At 42.4% G+C, this 25,688-nt stretch overlaps 1 protein-coding gene across 3 annotated transcripts in view; it reads right to left on the bottom strand.

Moving 5' to 3' along the window:
- The window catches only part of LOC135550338 (synaptotagmin-7-like), a 110,165-nt gene that overhangs the window by 5,200 nt on the left and 79,277 nt on the right, over nt 1-25,688 (bottom strand). For 2 of the 3 annotated variants that reach the window (XM_064981032.1, XM_064981042.1), the window contains 2 exons: nt 23,026-23,151; nt 7,167-7,275 (listed from right to left, as the gene is read on the bottom strand). In XM_064981032.1, the coding sequence (XP_064837104.1) occupies nt 7,167-7,275; nt 23,026-23,151 (235 nt within the window). Of the gene's footprint in view, nt 1-7,166; nt 7,276-18,158; nt 18,162-23,001; nt 23,152-25,688 lie in introns of all 3 variants that reach the window. The other variant, XM_064981051.1, reaches the window with a different exon arrangement.

Here is a 25,688-nt window from a genome sequence, read left to right as displayed (position 1 = left end):
AGCTGGGCCCCGAGGGAGGGAAGGAAATGCAGTTAAAAGGCTGCTATCTGATAGAGAGGGACCAGAGGCTTGGCCCAAGGTGCAGTTCCTGGAATTTAATCTCACATTCTGTATTCTCTCCCACACATCTCGCTGTTGCTCTGCCTCCTCGATCTAAATCTGATCATCTCTCCTCCTTCACTCTCTTGGTGTCTGATGTCTGTCTGTCTTTCATGAACCACACATGCGCACACAGACATACTTACATGGACGCATGCATGCACACATCGTCTTTGAGACAGCGCTCCTGAAATTTGCCCCACCTAGTTTTCAACATTTTTCAGGGTCAATCTGTTTTTTTATTCTCTTTTACTTGTTGCCCAATCGCTTTGCCTGAAACCCACATAACCTACATAGATACAGAACCTACAACTCTACAAAATACAATCACATACTGAGCCCACCTACACTATACACACCTCTCCAACCCCAGACCACGTGAGGGTCAGAACACGAGGTTAATCATATTATTAACATAATATGTACACCACACCAACCAACACCAACCAGCACAAAAACATCCTCTGGCGTACTGCATTAGCATCGAATAGCCCCCGCGATATGCAACTTTTCAGGGAAGTCAGGAACCAATATACGCAGTCAGTTAGGAAAGCAAAGGCTAGCTTTTTCAAACAGAAATGTGCATCCTGTAGCACTAATTCTAAAAAGTTTTGGGACACTGTGGAGTCCATGGAGAATAAGAGCACCTCCTCCCAGCTGCCCACTGCACTGAGGATAGGAAACACTGTCACCACTGATAAATCTACGATAATTGAACATTTCAATAAGCATTTTTCTAAGGTTAGCAATGCTTTCCACCTGGCTACCCCTACCCCGGCCAACATCTCAGCACCCCCTGCAGAAACTTGCCCAAGTCCCCCCCGCTTCTCCTTCACCCAAATCCAGACAGTTGATGTTCTGAAAGAGCTGCCAAATCTGGATCCCTACAAATCAGCTGGGCTAGACAATCTGGACCCTCTCTTTCTAAAATTATTCACCAAAATTTGTTGCAACCCCTATTACTGGCCTGTTCAACCTCTCTTTCGTATCGTCTGAGATCCCCAAAGATTGGAAAGCTGCCGCAGTCATCCCCCTCTTCAAAGGGGGAGACACTCTAGACCCAAACTGTTATAGACCTATATCCATCCTGCCCTGCCTTTCTAAAATCTTTGAAAGCCAAGTTAACAAACAGATCACCTCAGCCATGCTCAAGGTCCTAAACGATATCATAACCTCCATAGATAATAGACAGTACTGTGCAGCCGTCTTCATCGACCTGGCCAAGGCTTTCGACTCTATCAATCCCCGCATTCTTATCGGCAGACTCAATAGCCTTGGCTTCTCAAATGACTGCCTTGCCTGGTTTGCCAACTACTTCTCAGATAGAGTTCAGTGTGTTAAATCGTTGGACCTGTTGTCCGGACCTCTGGCAGTCTATGGTGGTGCCACAGGGTTCAATTCTCGGGCAGACTCTTTTCTCTGTATATATCAATGATGTCACCCTTGCTGCTGGTGATTCTCTGATCCACCTCTACGCAGACGACACCATTCTGTATATATCTGGCCCTTCTTTGGACACTGTGTTAACAAACCTCCAAATGAGCTTCAATGCCATACAACACTACTTCCGTGACCTCCAACTGCTTTTAAATGCTAGTAAAGCTAAATGCATGCTCTTCAACCGATTGCTGCCCGCACCCTCCCGCCCGACTAGCATCACTACTCTGGACTAGAGGTCGACCGATTATGATTTTTCAACGCCGATAACGATGATTAGAGGACCGAAAAAAGCCGATACCAATTAATCGGCCGATTTATGTATATATATATTTGTAATAAATGACAATTACAACAATACTGAATGAACAATGAACACTTATTTGAACTTGAAATATAATACTTAAATAAAATCAATTTAGTCTCAAATAAATAATGAAACATGTTCAATTTGGTTTAAATAATGCAAAAACACAGTGTTGGAGAGAAAGTAAAAGTGCAATATGTGCCATGTAAAAAAGCTAACGTTTAAGTTCCCTGCTCAGAACATGAGAACATATGAAAGCTGGTGGTTCCTTTTAACATGAGTCTTCAGTATTCCCAGTTAAGAGGTTTTCGGTTGTCGTTATTATTGGAATTATAGGACTATTTCCCTCTATACCATTTGTATTTCATATACCTTTGACTATTGGATGTTCTTATCGGCACTTTAGTATTGCCAGCCTAATCTCGGGAGTTGATAGGCTTGAAGTCATAAACAGCGCTGTGCATCCCAGCATTGCCAAGAGCTGCCGTTTGAATGAATGCTTACAAGCCTGCTGCTGCCTACCACCTCTCAGTCAGACTGCTCTATCAAATATAAAATCATATACTTAATTATAATATAATAAACACACAGAAATACAAGCCTTTGGTCATTAATATGGTCAAATCCGAAAACACTCATTTCGAAAACTAAACATTTATTCTTTCAGTGAAATACGGAACCGTATTGTGGCAACCCTAAGTCTAAATATTACTGTTATATTGCACAACCTTCAATGTTATGTCATAATTACAGTGCCTTGCGAAAGTATTCGGCCCCCTTGAACTTTGCAACCTTTTGCCACATTTCAGGCTTCAAACATAAAGATATAAAACTGTATTTTTTTTGTGAAGAATCAACAACAAGTGGGACACAATCATGAAGTGGAACGACATTTATTGGATATTTAAAACTTTTTTAACAAATCAAAAACTGAAAAATTGGGCGTGCAAAATTATTCAGCCCCCTTAAGTTAATACTTTGTAGCGCCACCTTTTGCTGCGACTACAGCTGTAAGTCGCTTGGGGTATGTCTCTATCAGTTTTGCACATCGAGAGACTGATATTTTTTCCCATTCCTCCTTGCAAAACAGCTCGAGCTCAGTGAGGTTGGATGGAGAGCATTTGTGAACAGCAGTTTTCAGTTCTTTCCACAGATTCTCGATTGGATTCAGGTCTGGACTTTGACTTGGCCATTCTAACACCTGGATATGTTTATTTTTGAACCATTCCATTATAGATTTTGCTTTATGTTTTGGATCATTGTCTTGTTGGAAGACAAATCTCCGTCCCAGTCTCAGGTCTTTTGCAGACTCCATCAGGTTTTCTTCCAGAATGGTCCTGTATTTGGCTCCATCCATCTTCCCATCAATTTTAACCATCTTCCCTGTCCCTGCTGAAGAAAAGCAGGCCCAAACCATGATGATACTCCTTCCATTTCAATATTATCGCTTGCACAGTGCTCCTTGGGATGTTTAAAGCTTGGGAAATCTTTTTGTATCCAAATCCGGCTTTAAACTTCTTCACAACAGTATCTCGGACCTGCCTGGTGTGTTCCTTGTTCTTCATGATGCTCTCTGCGCTTTTAACAGACCTCTGAGACTATCACAGTGCAGGTGCATTTATATGGAGACTTGATTACACACAGGTGGATTGTATTTATCATCATTAGTCATTTAGGTCAACATTGGATCATTCAGAGTTCCTCACTGAACTTCTGGAGAGAGTTTGCTGCACTGAAAGTAAAGGGGCTGAATAATTTTGCACGCCCAATTGTTCAGTTTTTGATTTGTTAAAAAAGTTTGAAATATCCAATAAATGTCGTTCCACTTCATGATTGTGTCCCACTTGTTGTTGATTCTTCACAAAAAAATACAGTTTTATATCTTTATGTTTGAAGCCTGAAATGTGGCAAAAGGTCGCAAAGTTCAAGGGGGCCGAATACTTTTGCAAGGCACTATAAAAAATTCTGGCAAATTAATTACGGTCTTTGTTAGGAATAAATGGCCTTTCAACAGTTTGCAACGAGACAGGCGGCCCAAACTGCTGCATATACCCCGACTAAGCTTGCACTGAACGCAAGAGAAGTGACACAATATCCCTAGTTAATACTGCCTGCTAACATTAATTTATTTTAACTAAATATGCAGGTTTAAAAAATATACTTGTGTATTGATTTTAAGAAAGGCATTGATGTTTATGGTTAGGTACATTATTGCAACGATTGTGATTTTTTCGGTAATGCGCTTTTGTTAAATCATCAAGTTGAAGTAGGCTGTGATTCGATGACAAATTAACAGGCACCGCATTGATTATATTCAATGCAGAACAAGCTAGTTAACCTAGTAATATCATCAACCATGTGCAGTTAACTAGTGATTATGTGAAGATAGATTTTATAAGATCAGTTTTAGCTAACAACTTACCTTGGCTCCTTGCTGCACTTGCGTAACAGGTGGTCAGCCTGCCATGCAGTCTCCTCGTGGATTGCAATGTATTCGGCCATAATTGGCATCCAAAAAGGCTGATTACCGATTGTTATGTAAATTTGAAATCGGCCCTAATTAATCAGACATGCCGATTAACTTCCCTAGTGTAGAGGGCAGCATTCGGAATTTTGGATGAAAGGCGCGCCAATATTAAACTGCCTGCTACTCAGGCCCAGAAGATAGGATATGCATATTTGGATAGAAAACACTCTAAAGTTTCCAAAACTGTTAAAATAATGTCTGTGAGTATAACAGAACTGATATGGCAGGCAAAAATCAGAGGAAAATCCAACCAGGAAGTACTATTATTTTGAAAGGCTGTTTTTCCATTGAAAGCCTATCCACCATACAAAGACTTAGGATCCAGTTCACAAGCTCTATGGCTTCTTCTACATGTGGCCAGTCTTTAGACATTGTTTCAGGCTTTTACTCTGAAAAATTATGGAGATACAGCACTTTCAATCAGTGGCCAGTGGAAATTTCCAGACATCAGCCATGCGCCTGATCGGGAACACGCCTTTCTTGTTTCTCTTTTTCTATTGACAAAGCTTTGGTCCGGTTGAAATATTATTGATTATGTATGACAAAAACAACCGGAGGATTGATTTTAAACATCGTTTCTACTAACTTCTATTGTACTTTTTAAAAACTTTTAGTCTGGACTTAATGCAAGCGCCTTGAGCATTCGGATGACTGGACAAAACGCGTGAACAAAAAGGAGGTTTTTGATCATAAAGAGGGACATTATTGAACAAAACATACATGTATTGTGTAACATGAAGTCCTATGAGTGCCATCTGATGAAGATCATCAAAGGTTAGTGATTAATTTAATCACTATTTCTGACTTGTGAGCCCTCTCCTTGGCTGGAAAATGGCTGTATGGTTTTCTGTGACTAGGTGCTGACCAAACATAATCGCATGGTGTGCTTTCGCAGTAAAGCCTTTTTGAAATTGGATACTGTGGTTGGATTTACAAGACGTTTATCTTTATGGTGTATAATACTTGTATGTTTGAGGAATTGCAATTATGGGATTTCTGTTGTTTTGAATTTGGCGCCCTGCAGTTTCACTGGTTGTTGTCGAGGTGGGATGCTAGCGTGTACCAGAGAGGTTAATCAAACCTCCACTCTGGACGGTTCTGACTTAAAATATGTGGACAACTACAAATACAGTACTTAGGTGTCTGGTTAGACTGTACACTCTCCTTCCAGACTCACATTAAGCATCTCTAACCCAAAATTAAATCTAGAATCTGCTTCCTACTTCGCAACAAAGCCTCCTTCACTCATGCTGCCAAACATACCCTCGTAAAACTGACTATGCTACCGATCCTTGACTTCGGCGATATCATTTACAAAATAGCCTCTAACACTCTTTTCAGCAAATTGGATGAAGTCTATCACAGTGCCATCCGTTTTGTCACCAAAGCCCCATATACTACTCACCACTGCGACCTGTATGCTCTCGTTGGCTGGCCCTCGCTACGTATTTGTCTCCAAACCCACTGGTTCCAGGTCATCTATAAGTCTTTGCTAGGTAAAGCCCTGCCTTATCTCAGCTCACTGGTCACCATAGCAACACCCACACATAGCACGCGCTCCAGCAGGTATATTTCACTGGTCATCCCCAAAGCCAACACCTCCTTTGGCCGCAATTCCTTCCAGTTCTCTACTGCCAATGACTGGAACGAATTGCAAAAATCACTGAAGCTGGAGACATATCTCCCTCTCTAACTTTAAGCATTAGCTGTCAGAGCAGCTTAATGATCACTGTACCTGTACACAGCCCATCTGTAAATAGCACACCCAACAACCTCATCCCCATATTGTTATTTATTATTATTTATTTTTTTGTTGCTCTTTTGCACCCCAGTATCTCTACTTGCACATCATCATCTGCACATCTATCACTCCAGTGTTAATGCTAAATTTAAATGATTTTGGCCTATTTATTGCATTACCTCCCTAATCTTACTACATTTGCACATACTGTACATATACTTTTCTATTGTGTTATTGACTGTACGTTTGTTTATCCCATGTGTAACTGTGTTGTTGTTTTTGTCACACTGCTTTGCTTTATTTTGGCCAGGTCGCAGTTGTAAATGAGAAGTTGTTCTTAACTGGCCTACCTGGTTAAATAAAGGTGAAATAAAATAAATGTTAAAAAAATCCCTTGTGACAGACTGACGTAGCTGGCCAGCGCACACAGTAATTGATTCTGGGTACCGGGATTATTCAAACTAACTCACTTCTATAAACGCATATAAAACTTCTAAAATCCTGCATAGGTAGTATCACAATGACCACCCCCGCCCCCCCCCCCCCCAAAAATGAAACTGTGCCTCAGTGATAAAAAAAAGTTATAGATATTAACTAGGCCTAGTGAAAGTCTTCGACTCACATTGTGAGAGACCAGAGATGGAAAGAGACCGTGGCCAACTGCAGGTCTGATCCAACTGACAGGCCCTGTTGGCTCCCCCTCAAAGTGAAAGTATCATCATTAAGCATCATCGGGACTTCCATAACGCAGACGTGCAACCCACATAATAACACAGGCCCATCCCCAACCCGCGCCTTGTCCACCCAGCACTCACAGCACTGTGTTCGCAGCGTAATTACCAGCTTTTGCTGAATAAAGCATATTCTACTGAGTTTCTCCTTTGTGATAGCCAAGATGGGTTGGGAACTGTCATGTAATTAGCATGTTTTGTCATTTAAGACATCTAAATGCTGCCACAAGTGGGTGGATGTGGACAAACCCATAGACACGCAGAGAGGAGTACAGATGAACAATCATTAACACAGACAGGGGGGAAGGGAGCAGGTTTTCTCACCATGTGAATGTCGCTGGTGGTGACAGAGTTGGTCAGGTCTGTGACAGAGGAGTTCCCGAGGCGGCCTGCCTCATCTGGGGTCTGGCTCCCAGGTTTACCCAGGCTCCTGCTGGGGGGGGTCAGAGACACAGTCAGGACGGACACTGAGAGAGAGGCCAACGGAGCACTAGGAGAATCCTGCTTCTGAAGACAAAGAGCCAGCCTCAGGTCTGTGCTGCAACCTGCAGCTCATCAAATGGCTTCCCACCACAGGTGAGGCTGCAAGGTCTTGTGTCAGGGCTGAACTGTACAGAGTCCAGATCTGAATGTGACTGATAATGTCCCCAGACTTGGGAGTAACACGGGAATGTTAGTGACTTACACTCTCACTCACACCTTCACACACATACATGCACACTTAGTTCCAAACCATAGTCACTACAATCATGTAGCAGTGTAATATTTGCGAAACACCAACAAAAATCGACACAATTAATGAACGAAAGAGTAAAAGAGGAAGGACAGGGTGGGGGAGGACTGGGTGTTGGAGACAAAGTGTTCCTAGCCAATATGTTGTAACAGTCTGGTGAGCAGAAGACATGCTGAGCTATAGCAGGTGACACAAGTCAAGACACATAGACAGACAACACTAATTACAGGTTACACACTGGAAAATGACAAGAGGAAGAGAGAGGAAAAACAGTGCAGGTGCACTGTAGAAATAGAGGGATAGGAAGTGGGATTAGGAATGGGTGCTGTGGGAAAGATGAGTGCAGAAGAAGAAGTAGATTTGAAGATCTCTGCAGAGAAAGGGGGGGATTTGTCTTTGTTAAAACTAGGAGGATTAACAGAATGAACAAAGTGAGGTTACTGACTCAAATGAACGTGAGACAGAGACAGACACCACAACACAGTTCAGTTGAAGCTGGAAGAGAAATAGAGGAGATAGGAGAGGATAAGAGGCCTGGAAACAAAAAAAACAAGACTAACTTTTCATAAGAGAGCACAATAAGGACTAAAGAATAGAGACGAGAAACGGACTTGACATGGGCATGCAAAATAAGAGGACGAGTCAGAGAGGGAGGGAGATGGCTGGAGGCAGTACATCAGAAAGGCTGACAGGAAAAAGAAGTAGGCGAGCGAGAGAAAAAGAGAAAAGGGGGATAAGATGTAATGTGGGAGGGTATAAACATAACACACACACACAACATGTTAACCGCCAAATAGATACAAGGAACTAATCGTTTGGCTGAGTGAGGTTAATCCCAATCCAGAGGGATGTTAGAGGATGCATGTGGGCATGTTAGCCATATGGGTTATCAAGGAGGAGGGAGGATGGTAATTGTGGTTCCTGAAGTATCTGTAATTCTGTGGTTGAGGCTACAGATGTCTGTGTTCCTGGTCGTTTGAGGGGTCAGTCACTGTTGTAGGACCGCAGACATGTCTCTGTCTGGTCGGGCTCTCTCTGTGTGAAGGGTCAGTCCACAAATGCAAATCCAGTATCTGTGGTTGGGTTGGGCTGCCTAACACAAGAGAGAGACTGTAACTCTAGTGCACTGTGTCCTTCCATGAACACTGGCTGGCTGGCTGGATGTCACTTACGTATATACAGTACAACAGAGGCATGCAGAGTTTCACTGTGCCATTATACTACAGTTTAGCATAGCGCAAGCAACAACATGCACATACAAAACAATCTCTCAGCTAGTTTTTGCTGCCTGTATCTGAGAATCTAGGGATGACTACGTCCCATATCATGTCTGTCTGTCTGTCTGTCTGTCTGTCTGTCTGTCTGTCTGTCTGTCTGTCTGTCTGTCTGTCTGTCTGTCTGTCTGTCTGTCTGTCTGTCTGTCTGTCTGTCTGTCTGTCTGTCTGTCCAGTGATCCATTTGTTTTTGCTATAAGGCACTAAATGGATGTTAGACAGGAAGGAGAATGACTAAAGGAATGGGGGTAAGTGGTGTAGGTAGAGTTGCAAAACTCTTGTAACTTTTCCAAAATTCTCCGGTTTTCTAGAAATCCCTGTTGGAAGATTCCTGTAATAAAGAGGGAATAAGCAGGAAATCTGGTATCCTTTAACCAGGATATCTGGAAAACTTTGGAATTCTGGAAAAGTTACCAGAATTTTGTAACTCTACGTACACCAATTACCCCCATTTCTTTAGTCATTCCCCTTCCTGTCTAACAACCATTTAGTGCCTTATAGAGCAAACAAATGTATCACTGAACCCTAGGTGTAGGTGATCAGTGAAGTTGAATGAGCAACATATAAATAACAGAGTTTATCCATTTGGCGAGGATAAGACTGAGTTATCCAGATCAGACAGACAAAGAGACAGAACGAGACAGACACTGGTTGACACCCAGTCACAGACAGGGACACAGGCAAATAATGGAGCACGTATAGAGTAAGGAGTGGGGCATCAGACAGAGAAAGACAATGAATGTTGACAGACATACAGACAGACAGGTAAGTGCATGTAAAACCGGTAATGTGGAGGAGCCTGGTTCCAGGGGGATCTCTTGATTGGCATAGCTGTGATTGGAGGGGAAAGCTGTCAGGAGGATTCACACCGTAGACTGCAGGGGAGGGGGTTGACTGAGGGGAGACATAAGCTGATGGAAGGTGGAGAGGTCAAAGTGACAAACATTGCAACAACTGATACATCTTGCCTCGTCTTCTGTTTATCTTATTTTTACTGAATCACGACAATTTTCTCAGATCCAACATCTCCTGCTGTTCTTCCTCTTTACGCCCTCAGTCCTAATCTATCTTTTCCATTTCTCTTTCCTTCCTTAGTCTATGATATCCCTGTATGCTAATTCATTAAAGGTTGGATCTAACCCAAAGCCTGCTGTCGATGTCTAGAGACTCGTGTCCCACCCACAGGGAATGACTGTCTCAGTCTGAATCAATCAACTTCCTTCCATCAAAACATATGACTACGAATAGGCTAACAGGAGGGACTCCATACAAAGCACTCTAACTACATAGAGTTAGGTAAGGTCATCTTCTCTCTTCTGCCATATGTTACTGTTAAGGCTAACTGATGAGGCTAACATGGGGCTAACGTGATGCTAACATGGCATGGTTGTGTGTGGGCACAGTGAGGGTCATGTCAGTCAACTTGTAATGGCATGCAGCTGCCAGAGGTGGCTGATGGAGCCTGGACCAAACCCTGCTGCTTCCCTTCCCAGATCACCAGCTAAAGAATATGGGCTGCTCTGTTGGCACGGCAACGGCTGGAGAGACAGCAAGAACCTGGGATGGAGGGAGTGAAACGAGGGTAGGCGTGCAGCATGGGGGCTTGGCAGGGGGTCACAGAGGGCAGCAAAAAGGCAGCCACATCAACAGCAAGACACAACAGGATTGGAGGACATATGACAGGTGCAGGTGAGTGCCTCCAGGAAAACAAACACACACACTCACACTCGCACACACACACTAGCGGGGGCATGTGGAGGCAGACGAGGCCTCTACTTCTCACCATGACCTGTGATAATATCCTTATGGATTGTTACCTGTGCCCAGAGCCTGAGACCAAAGGGAAAAGGTGGGGACACTCCGCTGCAAGGCTAGAGAGAGAAGAAAAACACCTCCTGCCCGCCTGTTCCCAGTACCCTCCCCTACCCACCTCCCCATGACACCATCCCCATTATTCACTTAAAGACCAATACAAGAGACAAAGACACACACAACAGACAGACAGACGGACAGACAGGCACATACACACAGCTCTGGATCCACTGCCCTACACAAAAACCTGAGTCAGCATAGCATAATACCCTAGTGTCAATAGAGAATAGTGTAATAGTAACCAAATAATATTGGTAGTTATACCCTGGTATCATACTGTAGTTAGGTGTGAAGGTCACAGACACACCCTTGAGTGTAATAACTTCTGAAGGTCAAAGATCCTTTGAAATAAACAGACAGACCCTCACTGCTCTGAAGTGAGACCTACTAGTAGGCCAGTGATGTAGTGCTGCCGGAGAGCGAGGGAGCTCCCTCAATTTTTACAGTTGAGAATACACGACTCCATTAACTCTATCTAACTCCATTAATATTTGTGGGGGAAAAAATCTGAAGATGAATCAATGTCCTGCAAGATCACATTGTAACGCGGTTCTTCTATCTCCTCCTCTGACGAAGAGGTGGAACAAGGATCGGACCAAAATGCAGTGTGGTTCGTTAGATACATCTTTAATGATGAAGAAAACACGAACAATACAAAACAACAAACGTCGAAAACCGAAACAGCCCTGACTGGTGCAACAAACACAGAGACAGGAACAATCACCCACAAACACACAGTGAAACCCAGGCTACCTAAATATGGTTCCCAATCAGAGACAACGAAAATCACCTGACTCTGATTGAGAACCGCCTCAGGCAGCCATAGACTAATCTATACACCCCACACAACCCCAAGACGAAACACACTACAAATAAACCCATGTCACACCCTGGCCTGACCCAATAAATGAAGATAACATAATAAATATAGACCAGGGCGTGACACACATAATAATTAATTTGTATTTTACATAATAAAACCAAATATAATAGCATAGCATGGTAAGCCTATACAGTGGGGCAAAAAAATATTTAGTCAGCCACCAATTGTGCAAGTTCTCCCACTTAAAAAGATGAGAGAGGCCTGTAATTTTCATCATAGGTACACTTCAACTATGACAGACAAAATGAGAAAAAAATCCAGAAAATCACATTGTAGGATTTTTAATGAATTTAATTGCAAATTATGGTGGAAAATAAATATTTAGTCACCTACAAACAAGCAAGATTTCTGGCTCTCACAGACCTGTAACTTCTTCTTTAAGAGGCTCCTCTGTCCTCCACTCGTTACCTGTATTAATGGCACCTGTTTGAACTTGTTATCAGTATAAAAGACACCTGTCCACAACCTCAAACAGTCACACTCCAAACTCCACTATGGCCAAGACCAAAGAGCTGTCAAAGGACACCAGAAACACAATTGTAGACCTGCACCAGGCTGGGAAGACTGAATCTGCAATTGGTAAGCAGCTTAGTTTGAAGAAATCAACTGTGGGAGCAATTATTAGGAAATGGAAGACATACAAGACCACTGATAATCTCCATCGATCTGGGGCTCCACACAAGATCTCCCCCCGTGCGGTCAAAATGATCACAAGAACGGTGAGCAAAAATCCCAGAACCACACGGGGGGACCTAGTGAATGACCTGCAGAGAGCTGGGACCAAAGTAACAAAGCCTACCATCAGTAACACACTATGCCGCCAGGGACTCAAATCCTGCAGTGCCAGACGTGTCCCCCTGCTTAAGCCAGTACATGTCCAGGCGCGTCTGAAGTTTGCTAGAGAGCATTTGGATGATCCAGAAGAAGATTGGGAGACTGTCATATGGTCAGATGAAACCAAAATAGAACTTTTTGGTAAAAACTCAACTCGTCGTGTTTGGAGGACAAAGAATGCTGAGTTGCATCCAAAGAACACCATACCTACTGTGAAGCATGGGGGTGGAAACATCATGCTTTGGGGTTTTTCTGCAAAGGGACCAAGACGACTGATCCGCGTAAAGGAAATGATGAATGGGGCCATGTATTGTGAGATTTTGAGTGAAAACGTGGCTGGGTATTTCAGCATGACAATGATCCCAAACACTCCGCCCGGGCAACGAAGGAGTGGCTTCGTAAGAAGCTTTTCAAGGTCCTGAAGTGGCCTAGCCAGTCTCCAGATCTCAACCCCATAGAAAATCTTTGGAAGGAGTTGAAAGTCCGTGTTGCCCAGCAACAGCTCCAAAACATCACTGCTCTAGAGGAGATCTGCATGGAGGAATGGGCCAAAATACCAGCAACAGTGTGTGAAAACCTTGTGAAGACTTACAGAAAACGTTTGACCTCTGTCATTGCCAACAAAGGGTATATAACAAAGTATTGAGATAAACTTTTGTTATTGACCAAATACTTATTTTCACCATAATTTACAAATAAATTCATTAAAAATCCTACAATGTGATTTTCTGGATTCTTTTTCTCATTTTGTCTGTCATAGTTGAAGTGTACCTCTGATGAAAATTACAGGCCTCTCTCATCTTTTTAAGTGGGAGAACTTGCACAATTGGTGGCTGACTAAATACTTTTTTTGCCCCACTGTAAAAATAATGTTACACCAAAAACACTTCCTCATTTCTAATGACATTTTAGGATGGTTAGCTGAAGTTGAATAGTCACAGCGCGTGCCACTAAGCAGGTTATACTGTATGCTTTGATTGAAACAAAATACAAGAAAGGCTAATAGTTTGTTAAAATCATCTGCTCTACTTTTCTCACAAAACAGTCATTGAAGAAGCTCTACATGCATATTCCCATGAAACTGTTTGAGATCAAATGATCTGCATGCAGACGCAGTGTCACGACTTCCGCCGAGGTTGGTCCCTCTCCTTATTCGGGCGGCGTTCGGCGATCGATGTCACCGGTCTTCTAGCTATCGCCACCTTTCATTTTCCATTTGTTTTGTCTTGTTTTCCCACACACCTGGTTTGCATTCCCTCATTACTCGCCGTGCATATAACCCTCTGTTTCCCCCCATGTCTGTGTGTGGAATTGTTATATGTAAATGTATGTGTACTCCAGGCTGGTTTGCGCCGGGTTATTGTAACCCGTTTGTTTTTAGTTTCTATGTACCGTGTTCTGTTCGCCTCAATAAAGGGCTTCGTTTGCTGCTCTCCTGCGCCTGACTTCCCTGCAGCCAGCTACGCACTCCTTTTCACGCAGGTTGGACATTTCACCAGTAAAATGTGAACAATTATTATTAATGATTGACAGTGATGATGGCCTATTTTTAAATTACATATGCCTAACTTGGTGATCTCTCTGCATATTTGGGTAGGGCCCATAAGTAAACATTTCACTGTTAGTCTACGCCTGTTGTATACGAAGCATGTGACGAATAAACATATAAACTATACCATTTTCTTGAGACAATATGTGTGGGCATAGTGCAGACTTTGCAATTGGAAGATGCATTTTATGCATATTCTATAATAATATTCAATATGCTATCTGTTGGTACAAACTTTGACTGAGAAGTTATGACATCATTTTTAACAGATTGTTGCACTCACACACCTAAACAACAGCACTACACCACTGTAGTGGGCTAATATTGAGGGAGGTTATGTGTGTAGTGGACTGCTATAAACATCATAGGAGAGCTGTGATGGGCTCTGAGTATTGATGGGAAGCCAGTGAAATATGAGCTAAAGTACAGTAATGACTAGACCGTTGATATGAGCTAATGTACAGTAATGACTAGACCGTTGATATGAGCTAATGTAAAGTAAAGACTAGCCAATTGATATGAGCTACTGTAAAGTAAAGACTAGCCAATTGATATGAGCTACTGTAAAGCAAAGACTAGTCCATTGATATGAGCTAATGTAAAGTAAAGACTAGCCAATTGATATGAGCTACTGTAAAGTAAAGACTAGCCAATTGATATGAGCTACTGTAAAATAAAGACTAGCCCATTGATATGAGCTACTGTAAAGTAAAGACTAGTCCATTGATATGAGCTACTGTAAAGTAAAGACTAGTCCAATTAAGACTAGATGAGCTACTGTAAAGTAAAGACTAGTCCTGATATGAGCTACTGTAAAGACTAGTCCATTGATTGATATGAGCTAGTCCATTGATATGAGCTACTGTAAAGTAAAGACTAGTCCATTGATATGAGCTACTGTAAAGTAAAGACTAGTCCCATTGACTAGCCATTGATGACTATGAGCTACTGTAAAGTAAAGACTAGTCCATTGAAAGCTACTGTAAAGTAAAGACTAGTCCAATTGATTGATATAAAGACTAGTCCATTGATATGAGCTACTGTAAAGTAAAGACTAGTCCATTGATATGAGCTACTGTAAAGTAAAGACTAGTCCATTGATATGAGCTACTGTAAAGTAAGACTAGTCCATTGATATGAGCTACTGTAAAGTAAAGACTAGTCCAGTGATATGAGCTACTGTAAAGTAAAGACTAGTCCAGTGATATGAGCTACTGTAAAGTAAAGACTAGTCCATTGATATGAGCTACTGTAAAGTAAGGACTAGTCCATTGATATGAGCTAATGTAAAGTAAAGACTAGCCAATTGATATGAGCTACTGTAAAGTAAAGACTAGTCCATTGATATGAGCTACTGTAAAGTAAGGACTAGTCCAGTGATATGAGCTACTGTAAAGTAAAGACTAGTCCATTGATATGAGCTACTGTAAAGTAAAGACTAGTCCATTGATATGAGCTAATGTAAAGTAAAGACTAGCCAATTGATATGAGCTACTGTAAAGTAAAGACTAGTCCATTGATATGAGCTACTGTAAAGTAAGGACTAGTCCATTGATATGAGCTAATGTAAAGTAAAGACTAGCCAATTGATATGAGCTACTGTAAAGTAAAGACTAGTCCATTGATATGAGCTACTGTAAAGTAAAGACTAGTCCATTGATATGAGCTACTGTAAAGTAAAGACTAGTCCATTGCTCTCCTTCCCTCACAAATTCAATGGTTATATAATTCATCCTTTTGGGGCTGGAGTAACCATGGTTACCAAACTGTACACACCCACCGAAGGTTGTATGGTACCGTGATTATATTTCTTGGGATACGGCCGGGTAACCATTACCTCCCATAAGGAGATAATAGAATCCAAGGCAATCTCAACCTCCTGTGAGGCAGGGACAGGGACAGTAGGCCACATTGTCATCAGGCCCCTTGACCTCAGTCATGCCTACTCATCCTCTCTCCATACCCAAATACCGCCGTGCCCCTAGGGGGGTGAAGATGCCATGGAGCAAACAGCTGATTCACTGGAAAAGTCTATAGGAAAACTGTAGAATCACCCACCGGCTGTACCCTGCCCTCGTACAACAGGCTCTGACAGAACATTAACCTCCTGTTCTAACTCCTCTGCCCAATCCCGTCGCAACACCTCAGACTGTTATAGAACAATGACTCTCCCCCAAGAGATATTGTACATTTTGATATTACTATTCCAAATTTTAGTCTGGTCTTAATACAGCAATGACAAATGATATGCACCGTCACACACATGACATCACACGACAAATACCGAAACACAAATACACACTCAATACTTTAGATTAAATACATCCCCTGGGGATCGATGCTGTAATCCCTAGCCAGATCCTGACACCCGAACACTGATCATATGACCTTAACCCCAGGTCAGAGAGCCTAACCCATCCTCCCATTAATTAGACCAAGCAGCAGGTCCCATCCCAGGGGACAGAGAGGGGACTTTTTCTCACTTGCTTCAGGGACACCATGACAATCTGAGAAAGAGACGTAGAGAAAATACATAAATAACTCCTGCACACACAATTCCTCTGTGCATACTTACTGTCAACGTTTTGGTGTACAACCTTTTCCAAGGTCTTGAAAAAGGATGTGTACCAAAATGTTGACAATAAATATGCAGAGGTAAAATTGTGTACGCTGGAGTTATTCATATTTTTTCTACAGTGTTGATTTTGGTGCGGTAATTCCCTGCTCCACAAACAAGAAAAGCGAGTAGTGTAAACTCTATTCTGAAGGTGCTAAAGAGAACCTGGACCTGATGACATACTGTGAAACAAACACATTCTGATGTGAATATCTTTGCATATTGTGTTGCAGGGGAGCATACAATGTTATGTCATCTACTAGATAAATGCCTTTAGATGCTTCCTGGTTTTATGAAAGGGGCAGCAATACTAACAAATCAAAGGATGCACGGAGACTTCTTGAAGTGTAACCAACCGGAGGGAAGGAGAGTGTTGTGGGGAAAGATAATTGAACAAAGGCAGATTAAAGAAGTTTGAAATGGAAATGATGAAGTGTCCCTCATCTCTAACATTTTTTTTTTTAAATCTTCCATTATATGGAAGTTAAATAGAAGTTATAAACAAATGACTGCGCAGCCTTATGTGGAAAACGGACATTTTCTGAAATATTTCATTGTGTTCTCTACTTTAATACAATGGAGTTAGATATAGTTGATGGAGTTAGATACAGTTAATGGAGTTAGATGGCATTAGATACAGTTAATGGAGTTAGATGGAGTTAATGAAGTTAGATGGCATTAGATACAGTTAATGAAGTTAGATGGCATTAGATACAGTTAATGGAGTTAATGAAGTTAGATGGCATTAGATAGAGTTAATGAAGTTAGATGGCATTAGATACAGTTAATGGAGTTAGATGGCATTAGATAGAGTTAATGAAGTTAGATGGCATTAGATACAGTTAATGGAGTTAGATGGCATTAGATGGCATTAGATACAGTCAATGGAGTTAGAAGGAGTTAATGAAGTTAGATGGCTTTAGATAGAGTTCATGAAGGTAGATTGCATTAGGTAGAGTTAATGAAGTTAGATTGCATTAGATACAGTTAATGGAGTTAGATGGAGTTAATGAAGTTAGATGGCATTAGATAGAGTTCATGAAGTTAGATGGCATTAGATACAGTTAATGAAGTTAGATGGCATTAGATACAATTAATGGAGTTAGATGGCATTAGATAGAGTTAGTGGAGTTAGATAGAGTTAATGGAGTTAGATGGAGTTCATGGTGTTAGATATAGTTAGATAGAGTTAATGGAGTTAGATGAGTTAGATGAGTTAGATGGAGTTAGATGGAATTAGATATAGTGACACAGAGTTAATGGAGTTAGACAGAGTTAATGGAGTTAGACAGAGTTAATGGAGTTAGATGGCATTAGATAGAGTTAATGGAGTTAATGGAGTTAATGGCGTTAGATAGAGTTAGATAGAGTTAATGGAGTTAGACAGAGTTAATGGAGTCAGATAGAGTTAATGGAGTTAGACAGAGTTAATGGAGTTAGATAGAGTTCGTGGAGTTAGATAGAGATAATGAAGTTAGATGGAGTTAGACAGAGTTAATGGAGTTAGATTGTCACACCCTGATCTGTTTCACCTGTCCTCGTTATTGTCTCCACCCTCTCCAGGTGTCGCTCATTTTCCCCAGTGTATTTATCCCTGTGTTTCCTGTTAGTCTTGTACGTTTCCAAGTCAACCCGCGGTTTTCCTGTTCTCCTGCTTTTTGCATTCTCCTTTTTCTAGTCCTCCCGATCTGGTTTTGACCTTTTTGCCTGTCCACGACCATTCTCTTGCCTACCCCTTTGGATTAATAAACATTGTAAGACTTCAACCATCCGCCCCATGTGTCTGCATTTGGGTCTCGCCTTGTGCCTTGATATAGATGGAGTTAGATAGTTAATGGAGTTAGATAGAGTTAATGGTGTTATATGGAGGTGGAAATTATGAGTTTGGTAGAGCAAAACACCTTTCTGTGTTCTCTTGATAATACCATTCATAGCAGGCACGCCTCCATGAGATATGCATGATATGAGCATACTATTCATACTATTATTGGAGGAAACGGTGGTGCTTCACTGCAAAAACAATTGACTTGCTTAAGTATCAAATACAGGTCCCCAAACAGGCTGAGCCCAAGACACGTTTTGCATTTTGATTACATACAGTGTATGTGAATCTCTGGAGTGTCTATGTGTCCCTGCTCCTTTTTCGCCATCTCCATATCTGTGTGTGAGAGTGTGTGTGTGTGTGTTTGCTGCCCACAGGGGAATCTCATTCCCCTGTTGTGATATTCAGCAGTGATGCAGATGTAACCCAGCCAGGCTGCCTGGGCAGACAGTCATCCACCATGACAGAGGACCAGAGCTCTGACATCATCCCATCAGAGCGCCAGTCAACACCCCCAGGGGAAGCATGATTAGATGAATAAAGAGATAGAGAGGTAGAGGGAGGGAAAGAAAGGGCTGACAAAGGGAGGGAAGGTAAGTAAAGGGTTAATAGATCAATCAGATCAAGGGAGGAAGAGAGACTGCATGAGAGGCAGAGAGAGACAGTGAGAAAGAATTGAGAGATGGAGAGATGAATTGAGAGGAGGCGGAGTTGGTGTTGTAGAGGGCAGCACGATGAAGGGAGGAGATGGAGGTAAGGTGGAGTGGGAGTGAGGGGTGGGTTCTAATGATGGGAGAGGGGGTGGAGTGATGAAAACATGAGAGATGAGTTGTATCCATAAACATACAGTATATGGGCATGCTGATCATACAACACCCCAGGAGAGCAGTGCAACACAAGCACAGGTCCCCAAGCTGTGAAGGATGAGGCCGGAGCTCTGGTGTCAGCCCACACAGTGCAAATCAGCAGGCCACCTCCCTCCGCTCCAGCTTAATACAACTAATGGAGCCATCTACTATATGTTGTCCAGCTAACTGCTGTTTGAATACTTCTGAGTTTTCCTGATTGGTTGATACCTCTGTGAATGTTGGTAAAAAAAAAACTCCCTCTTATTGCACAAACACTAATAAAGTAAAGAGATGGTAGTGATGTCATTTCTCACTTAGATATTGATTAAGGTGAATTTATGCTGCGCTTTTTTCCACACAGGACTTCCGAAGTGGATTTCTCACTGTTTTCCATCAGATTATATAACTGCGCTTTCCTTTAATCAACTTTGTGTTCCGACTCAAACGCCTCAGCAAGGCTTGGTGAATGACTTCCTGAGACAGAGCTGACATTTTATCAAAATGTTTCTTTTGTGCTGACCTATATTGCTGTTCCCAGCCAATCAAGTTACCCTGAGCTAGCTCCAGAGGCGGCCATGGAGACCGTTGCCAAGCCAGAAGAGTAATTATAAGGCTTGACTCAGTTTGATTACAGGCCAGATGAAGAAACTCTGGCTCCAAGGAGTTGGTGGTCCAGGCTCAAAGAGCATGGAGCGTTGAGCTCTTTATTTACGTGTTCTCTGTGTGTCTGCGTGTCTGGGGACTAGCACTGTCATGCTACAGCAGAGTTTATTTCGGAGATGGTAATGATATCGAGCTGCCATGATAAAACTCCGTAGCTACTGCATGTTGGTGGGAGGGTTAGTCCAGTGACTCCAGTCAGCCTTGAGGCTTAAGGCCTCTGACACAATGGACCTCAGCCACCTGTGCATGACTCGATGACCACAACTTCAATAACCAGCTTTAAGGTATAGCCTACAGAATACTGTATTCACCCTTTGGATCGAGTTTTTACAATACAAACACTTTCTGGATCAGATATCATATCTGTAAGAATGATATAGTCAGAGAACAGAACAATGGTCAATAGAAGCAGCTGCAGTAGCATGCTTTAGAGTCAGACAACATTGGGGTTAAACTACTTTGTGGAGCATCACTAATCTCTCAGCACAAATTTTTCCAGACTACTAATAAATACAAATGACTTCCAGGATAATTTCATTGTTTTCCTCCCTCACCTCCTTGTGGATAGAGCTTGGTTATCACTGGCTTTAGAGTTGTGCTGTAACACGATGATTCGTTTCTAATTGAGATGCCATAGCAAAAGAAACAGAGATTACGCTGCCTCTAGTTTATGCTTCTCACGAAGCTTTGATTACCTGCTTCTAAGCATCTGAGTGCACACTCCTGTCTCCTGAGAATGAGCCAAGGCATATCATTCTCCATCCATCTGAATAAAGATTCCCTCTCTGCCCGAAATAGATCATATTCCGTTGTACTCGGTTCTACAGGGATAAACAAGACAGGTCTCACGGATGCAGCAGAACATATTCTCCATTTGAGAGAATGATTGACCTTCCCTCTCTGCCAATACCCTTTCTCTGTCTATGCAAGGACATCCTATTCTAATATACAGTAAGGTGTGTGTATGGACAGCGGGTATATGCTTTGTCTGTCAATGTCAGTTTACACCCTTTCATCTGATCCTGTATGTGTATTTATTAATCTCATTGAACTGTATGTTTCTAGGCATTTGAATGGTTCCATTTCTCTTTGAGTGAATACTTCTGTCTTTTTGGCAGTGAGAGTACATTTCTCTAGCAACACACACACGCAAAGGTTTCTCTCTTTGTCTGACAGCATATGTGTGCTCTCCCTCTCACACACACACACACACACACACACACACACACACACACACACACACACACACACACACACACACACACACACACACACACACACACACACACACACACACACACACACACACACACACACACACAGAGGGATCATCCATTTCCATCATCTTCAGTCTGCTGGGATCTATCAAGGCAAGGGCACTGGGACCCACACAGGGGTAACTAGAGAGACTGGGAGATGGACAGTGATGATGATTGAAAGTGGTTATTCATTGTGGAAGGACACTAGACAAGTTGGCCCACGCGACTGTGCCTCGCACCAGATCGCTTTGATTAAAGACGGGTGTTGGACAGGCATCCGGCCAGGAAGAGGGAGAAGATGAGCATGCAGGCGTGCCTCCACACCGTGACTGCAATGTAGGCATTTCAAGGCTGAACAGGTCATAACCGCGGCATGACCGTGAAATACGATTAGTATGACCACGACAGGACAAACCCACAGGCCAATACAGCACAATAGCGTTCCTTCAGAACAAGATTCGTATGTATTCTGACTGCTGCACAGAACTCCATCTACCATCGTTCATATTTTGTTCCTTTTACAATGGAAATGTGGAAATTCCAGGAGGCATTACAAATGGTATTGAAATCATAAGATGCCGTACAAAATAGTCTACATCAGAAAAATTCAGTGAAAACAAACTATCCTCTGATGAATGTAAGAGCTCATCTGGGACAGAAATGTACTGAACGCTACCATGAAAAAGCACTCACTACTACACCACCTTACACAGTAGGACTCCTTACCCAATAATAGGGATTTATGTACAGTCCACTACCCATGAGGGACAGGAGGCAAGCAGAGCACTCAAGTCCTGAGAACGTTTTAGGTGATAACACGGCAGCCTATCTAGCTGTTAGCTCACCACAAGAGTTGCTCTGGTTCCTATTTCCTGTTAACGTGTTTGTCTCTGACAGCTGTTGGGGAATGCATATGGAGTCGGTGGTAGAAGAAGGGTAAGACAGGCATTTCACACGGGGGGACCACACTCCAGAATAATGAGTCCGCCCCCACCATGCTCCCTGCTGAGGAACGGAGACACGCAGATCAAACTCTCTTCGAGCTGGCGAGGAAGCGCGGGAGGCAAACAGGCTAACAAGGGGGAGGCAGGATGAGAGGGAGCATGAAAAGAACTAGGGAGCATGAAAAAGGAAAGATGGAAAAACTGAGGAAGCAAAGCCAAAGCTGACTTAGACTGGCAAAAGTAAACAAACATGTTGCGGTAAGGCTAGGACCAATGAAGTGGGACAGGATGTAGACACATAGTTAACACCTGATGAAAGGACATTCTAGTGTTATTACCTGCTAATTCCTATTTCAATCATGAGAGGGAATTGGGCAATGGTTGATTGCCTGGGATCAGAGACAAGGTGAGCAGAAACTTGTTGAATATGTAATAAAGCGCATTACTTCCTGCTACCTTCTCAGGGTGACTATATCTAATCCTGATACTAATGTACTAACTCAGGACTCTCACAGCAGCAAGACACTGAAACCAACCAATCAGATGCTTCTGTCAGACATTCAATTACAGCGTCCCCATTGGGTCGTTATAGGCTCCCTCTCACTGTGAATCATGCCGATCACACAGCAGCTTCAAACTGGACCACAAGGATCTGCTCTCAACATCACACACACTGCTGAGAAGTCTACACCAACTATTTTCCCTCAATCTCTCTTATTTCATTTCACCAGGGCTTTATCTCTCAACTCACTCTTTCTTTTTTTCTTTCTTTCTTTCTTTCTTTCTTTCTTTCTTTCTTTCTTTCTTTCTTTCTTTCTTTCTTTCTTTCTTTCACACTCTCTCTCTTTCTCTTCCTTTCACTTTTGTTCGTAGGCTGGCTGATACCTTGATTTGTCCGGTGGAGTTGAGTTTTCTTGGCACGCTGGTGCTTCCTGTAGATCTGGGAGGTTGGCGAAGTCATCTTGTTCAGCCAGCCCGATCGCTAGAGACAGAACAACCATCTTCCCCTCGCTGCTCCACACAACAACAACACACACACAATGAGTACAGAGACAGAGTAGAGACAGGTAGTTAAAAAAAACTGTAAAGAGGAAAGAAAGGTCAATGTGATATTGATTGGTGAAACATTTACATATTATCACTTGGATTGATACGAAACCTCACCCTTAAAACATTTAATTGAACCCAAGCTGTTGTAGACACGGATTATTTATTTTTATTTTCTGTGAGCTTTGAAGCGTACCGTGTTACAGGCTTTAGTCGTATGCTGAAATCTGAAAGGGGCCAGGCACACAGTGCTCTTAACAAGCAAACATTCACACACACACACACACACACACACACACACACACACACACACACACACACACACACACACACACACACACACACACACACACACACACACACACACACACACACACACACACACACACACACACACACACACACACACACACACACAGAGCATACATGTTGCTGCTTAACCCCTGCACCTATGTTGATGCACACAGGCTATACATGTGATATACACACACACACACACACACACACACACACACACACACACACACACACACACACACACACACACACACACACACACACACACACACACACACACACACACACACACACACACACACACACCCTTAGCTTCCCCTAAGGGATCCTCTTCCCCGGTTTGTGTAAAGCTGTGAGTCACTGTTTCTCTGAACCCTGTCCTGTCTAACTCTCTCCATCATTCTCTTCCTTCCCTCACAGGGCCTTTACGAAACACATTCCTGACCCCTGTTCAACAAAACCCACTCTGACCTTCATTGTTCTCTAATCATCTTCGGTCTTCTTGCACAAGAATATCACAACATATTGTCTTGGGGGACAAACTCGTAGTGTGTAATTAATAGTAGTAGTTATCATATTTTAGTGCAGTCTGTGAGGAGGCTGAGGATGTTTTGCGCCATGTCCAGCTACCCAAATGACACATGGAGTCTGTGCATCATACAGCTATTCATCACGATGTAAAAATGTATTGGCATTCATCCTGCTTGTTCTTTTCCTCCCTCTTATAGCAGTTTCTCTTTCCCTCCATCTTTGACCCAAATATTTTATTTTCATGTCATTTCTATTTCTGCCATTCTCTCTCTCTCTCTCTCTCTCTCTCTCTCTCTCTCTCTCTCTCTCTCTCTCTCTCTCTCTCTCTCTCTCTCTCTCTCTCTCTCTCTCCCTCTCAAAATGACATTTATCAAAAGAACACGACCGCCTGCAAAAGGATTAACGCAACCATACTTATCTCTTGAGTCGAAGCAGACAAAGCAGAAATGTTGTCTGTGTTTTAAAATCCAAGTAGATCAATACACATTCTTTACAGTCACTAAATCATGATGATCAAAATAAAGTACTATCCAAGGTGGTAGTTCACCAAACCATTTCACTCACATTAAATCAAATATCATTCCTCATGAAAAAAAGCACATTTTGTGCAGGATTCATTCATTGGTATCATCACAATCTAATTCCATGTATTCAATACAAAGGTTGGTTTGCTCATAGTTTTGCAGACTTTCCATTGGCGCACAGAAACACAATAAGGAAAGGTGAATACAAAAGAGGAACACAACTGCTATGAATTTATAGGCCTAAATACACACCAAAAGCAAAGCTCTATAATGGAAGGTCACAATGTTGGAGAAAAAAGTAACCCAACTTCATTCTCTGCATATCCGCAATATAAAGAAAATCATAACAATTAGACAGTCCGCATTGCCTAGATCTTTCCATTGCCTAGCTCTTTCCACCTTTTCCCATCTTCCCATCCCCCAGAGCCTGGTCCCAGTCCAGAAAGATTCATGTTTACAGGGACTGTGGGCAAGGCCACCTCTCCCTCCATGTTCCACATATCTGCCCTGCTTTTATTGAGTGATGATTCAGTGAGGCGGTCACTTGTCTGGGGCCTGTGTTAATGGGCCAGAGAGACTCAAGTGGAGGGCAGAGGGGTCGGGGGTGTCCGCAGGCTGCCCTACACAGCCTCAGACATCCATCATCGTCCACACACACAGGAGGAGAAGGAATCAATGTTTTGTTTACCAAACAAATGGTTCATCCCCAGCCAATCATTTCAATACCCGATGCATTGGAAAATCGGTGACACCATCAAATGTGTCAGGAGATTCTGGCCTCCAGATCGCTCCTCCACCTACAGTAGATCTACTCTCTCCAATATGCTGTGAGGGGTCTGTGAAGTACTGAAGTACTGCTAACTGCAGGGTAATAAAACATTTTTTTGACTGTTTTGTACAGTGGTTGATGACTAATTATTCTGGGAACCATAAAGTGTATGGTGAAAAGTACATTTAGTGGTACATTAGGCACATTTAGCTTTATCATAGAATATTGTTAAAGTTATAGCTAAATAGAATTAGGAAGTGGTTGTTTTTCATCCATATCCACACAGTGAATTGAACTCTCTCTCCACCTCAACAACTCCTCCTCGTCTCCTTGGGATTAACCTTCATCCTATACCCCCTCTCTTTCCATTTTTCACACAC

Source organism: Oncorhynchus masou, chromosome 1 (genome assembly GCF_036934945.1).
Source record: "Oncorhynchus masou masou isolate Uvic2021 chromosome 1, UVic_Omas_1.1, whole genome shotgun sequence".
Classification (NCBI taxonomy): Eukaryota; Metazoa; Chordata; class Actinopteri; order Salmoniformes; family Salmonidae; genus Oncorhynchus; species Oncorhynchus masou.
This window is presented reverse-complemented; position numbering and strand designations above follow the sequence as displayed.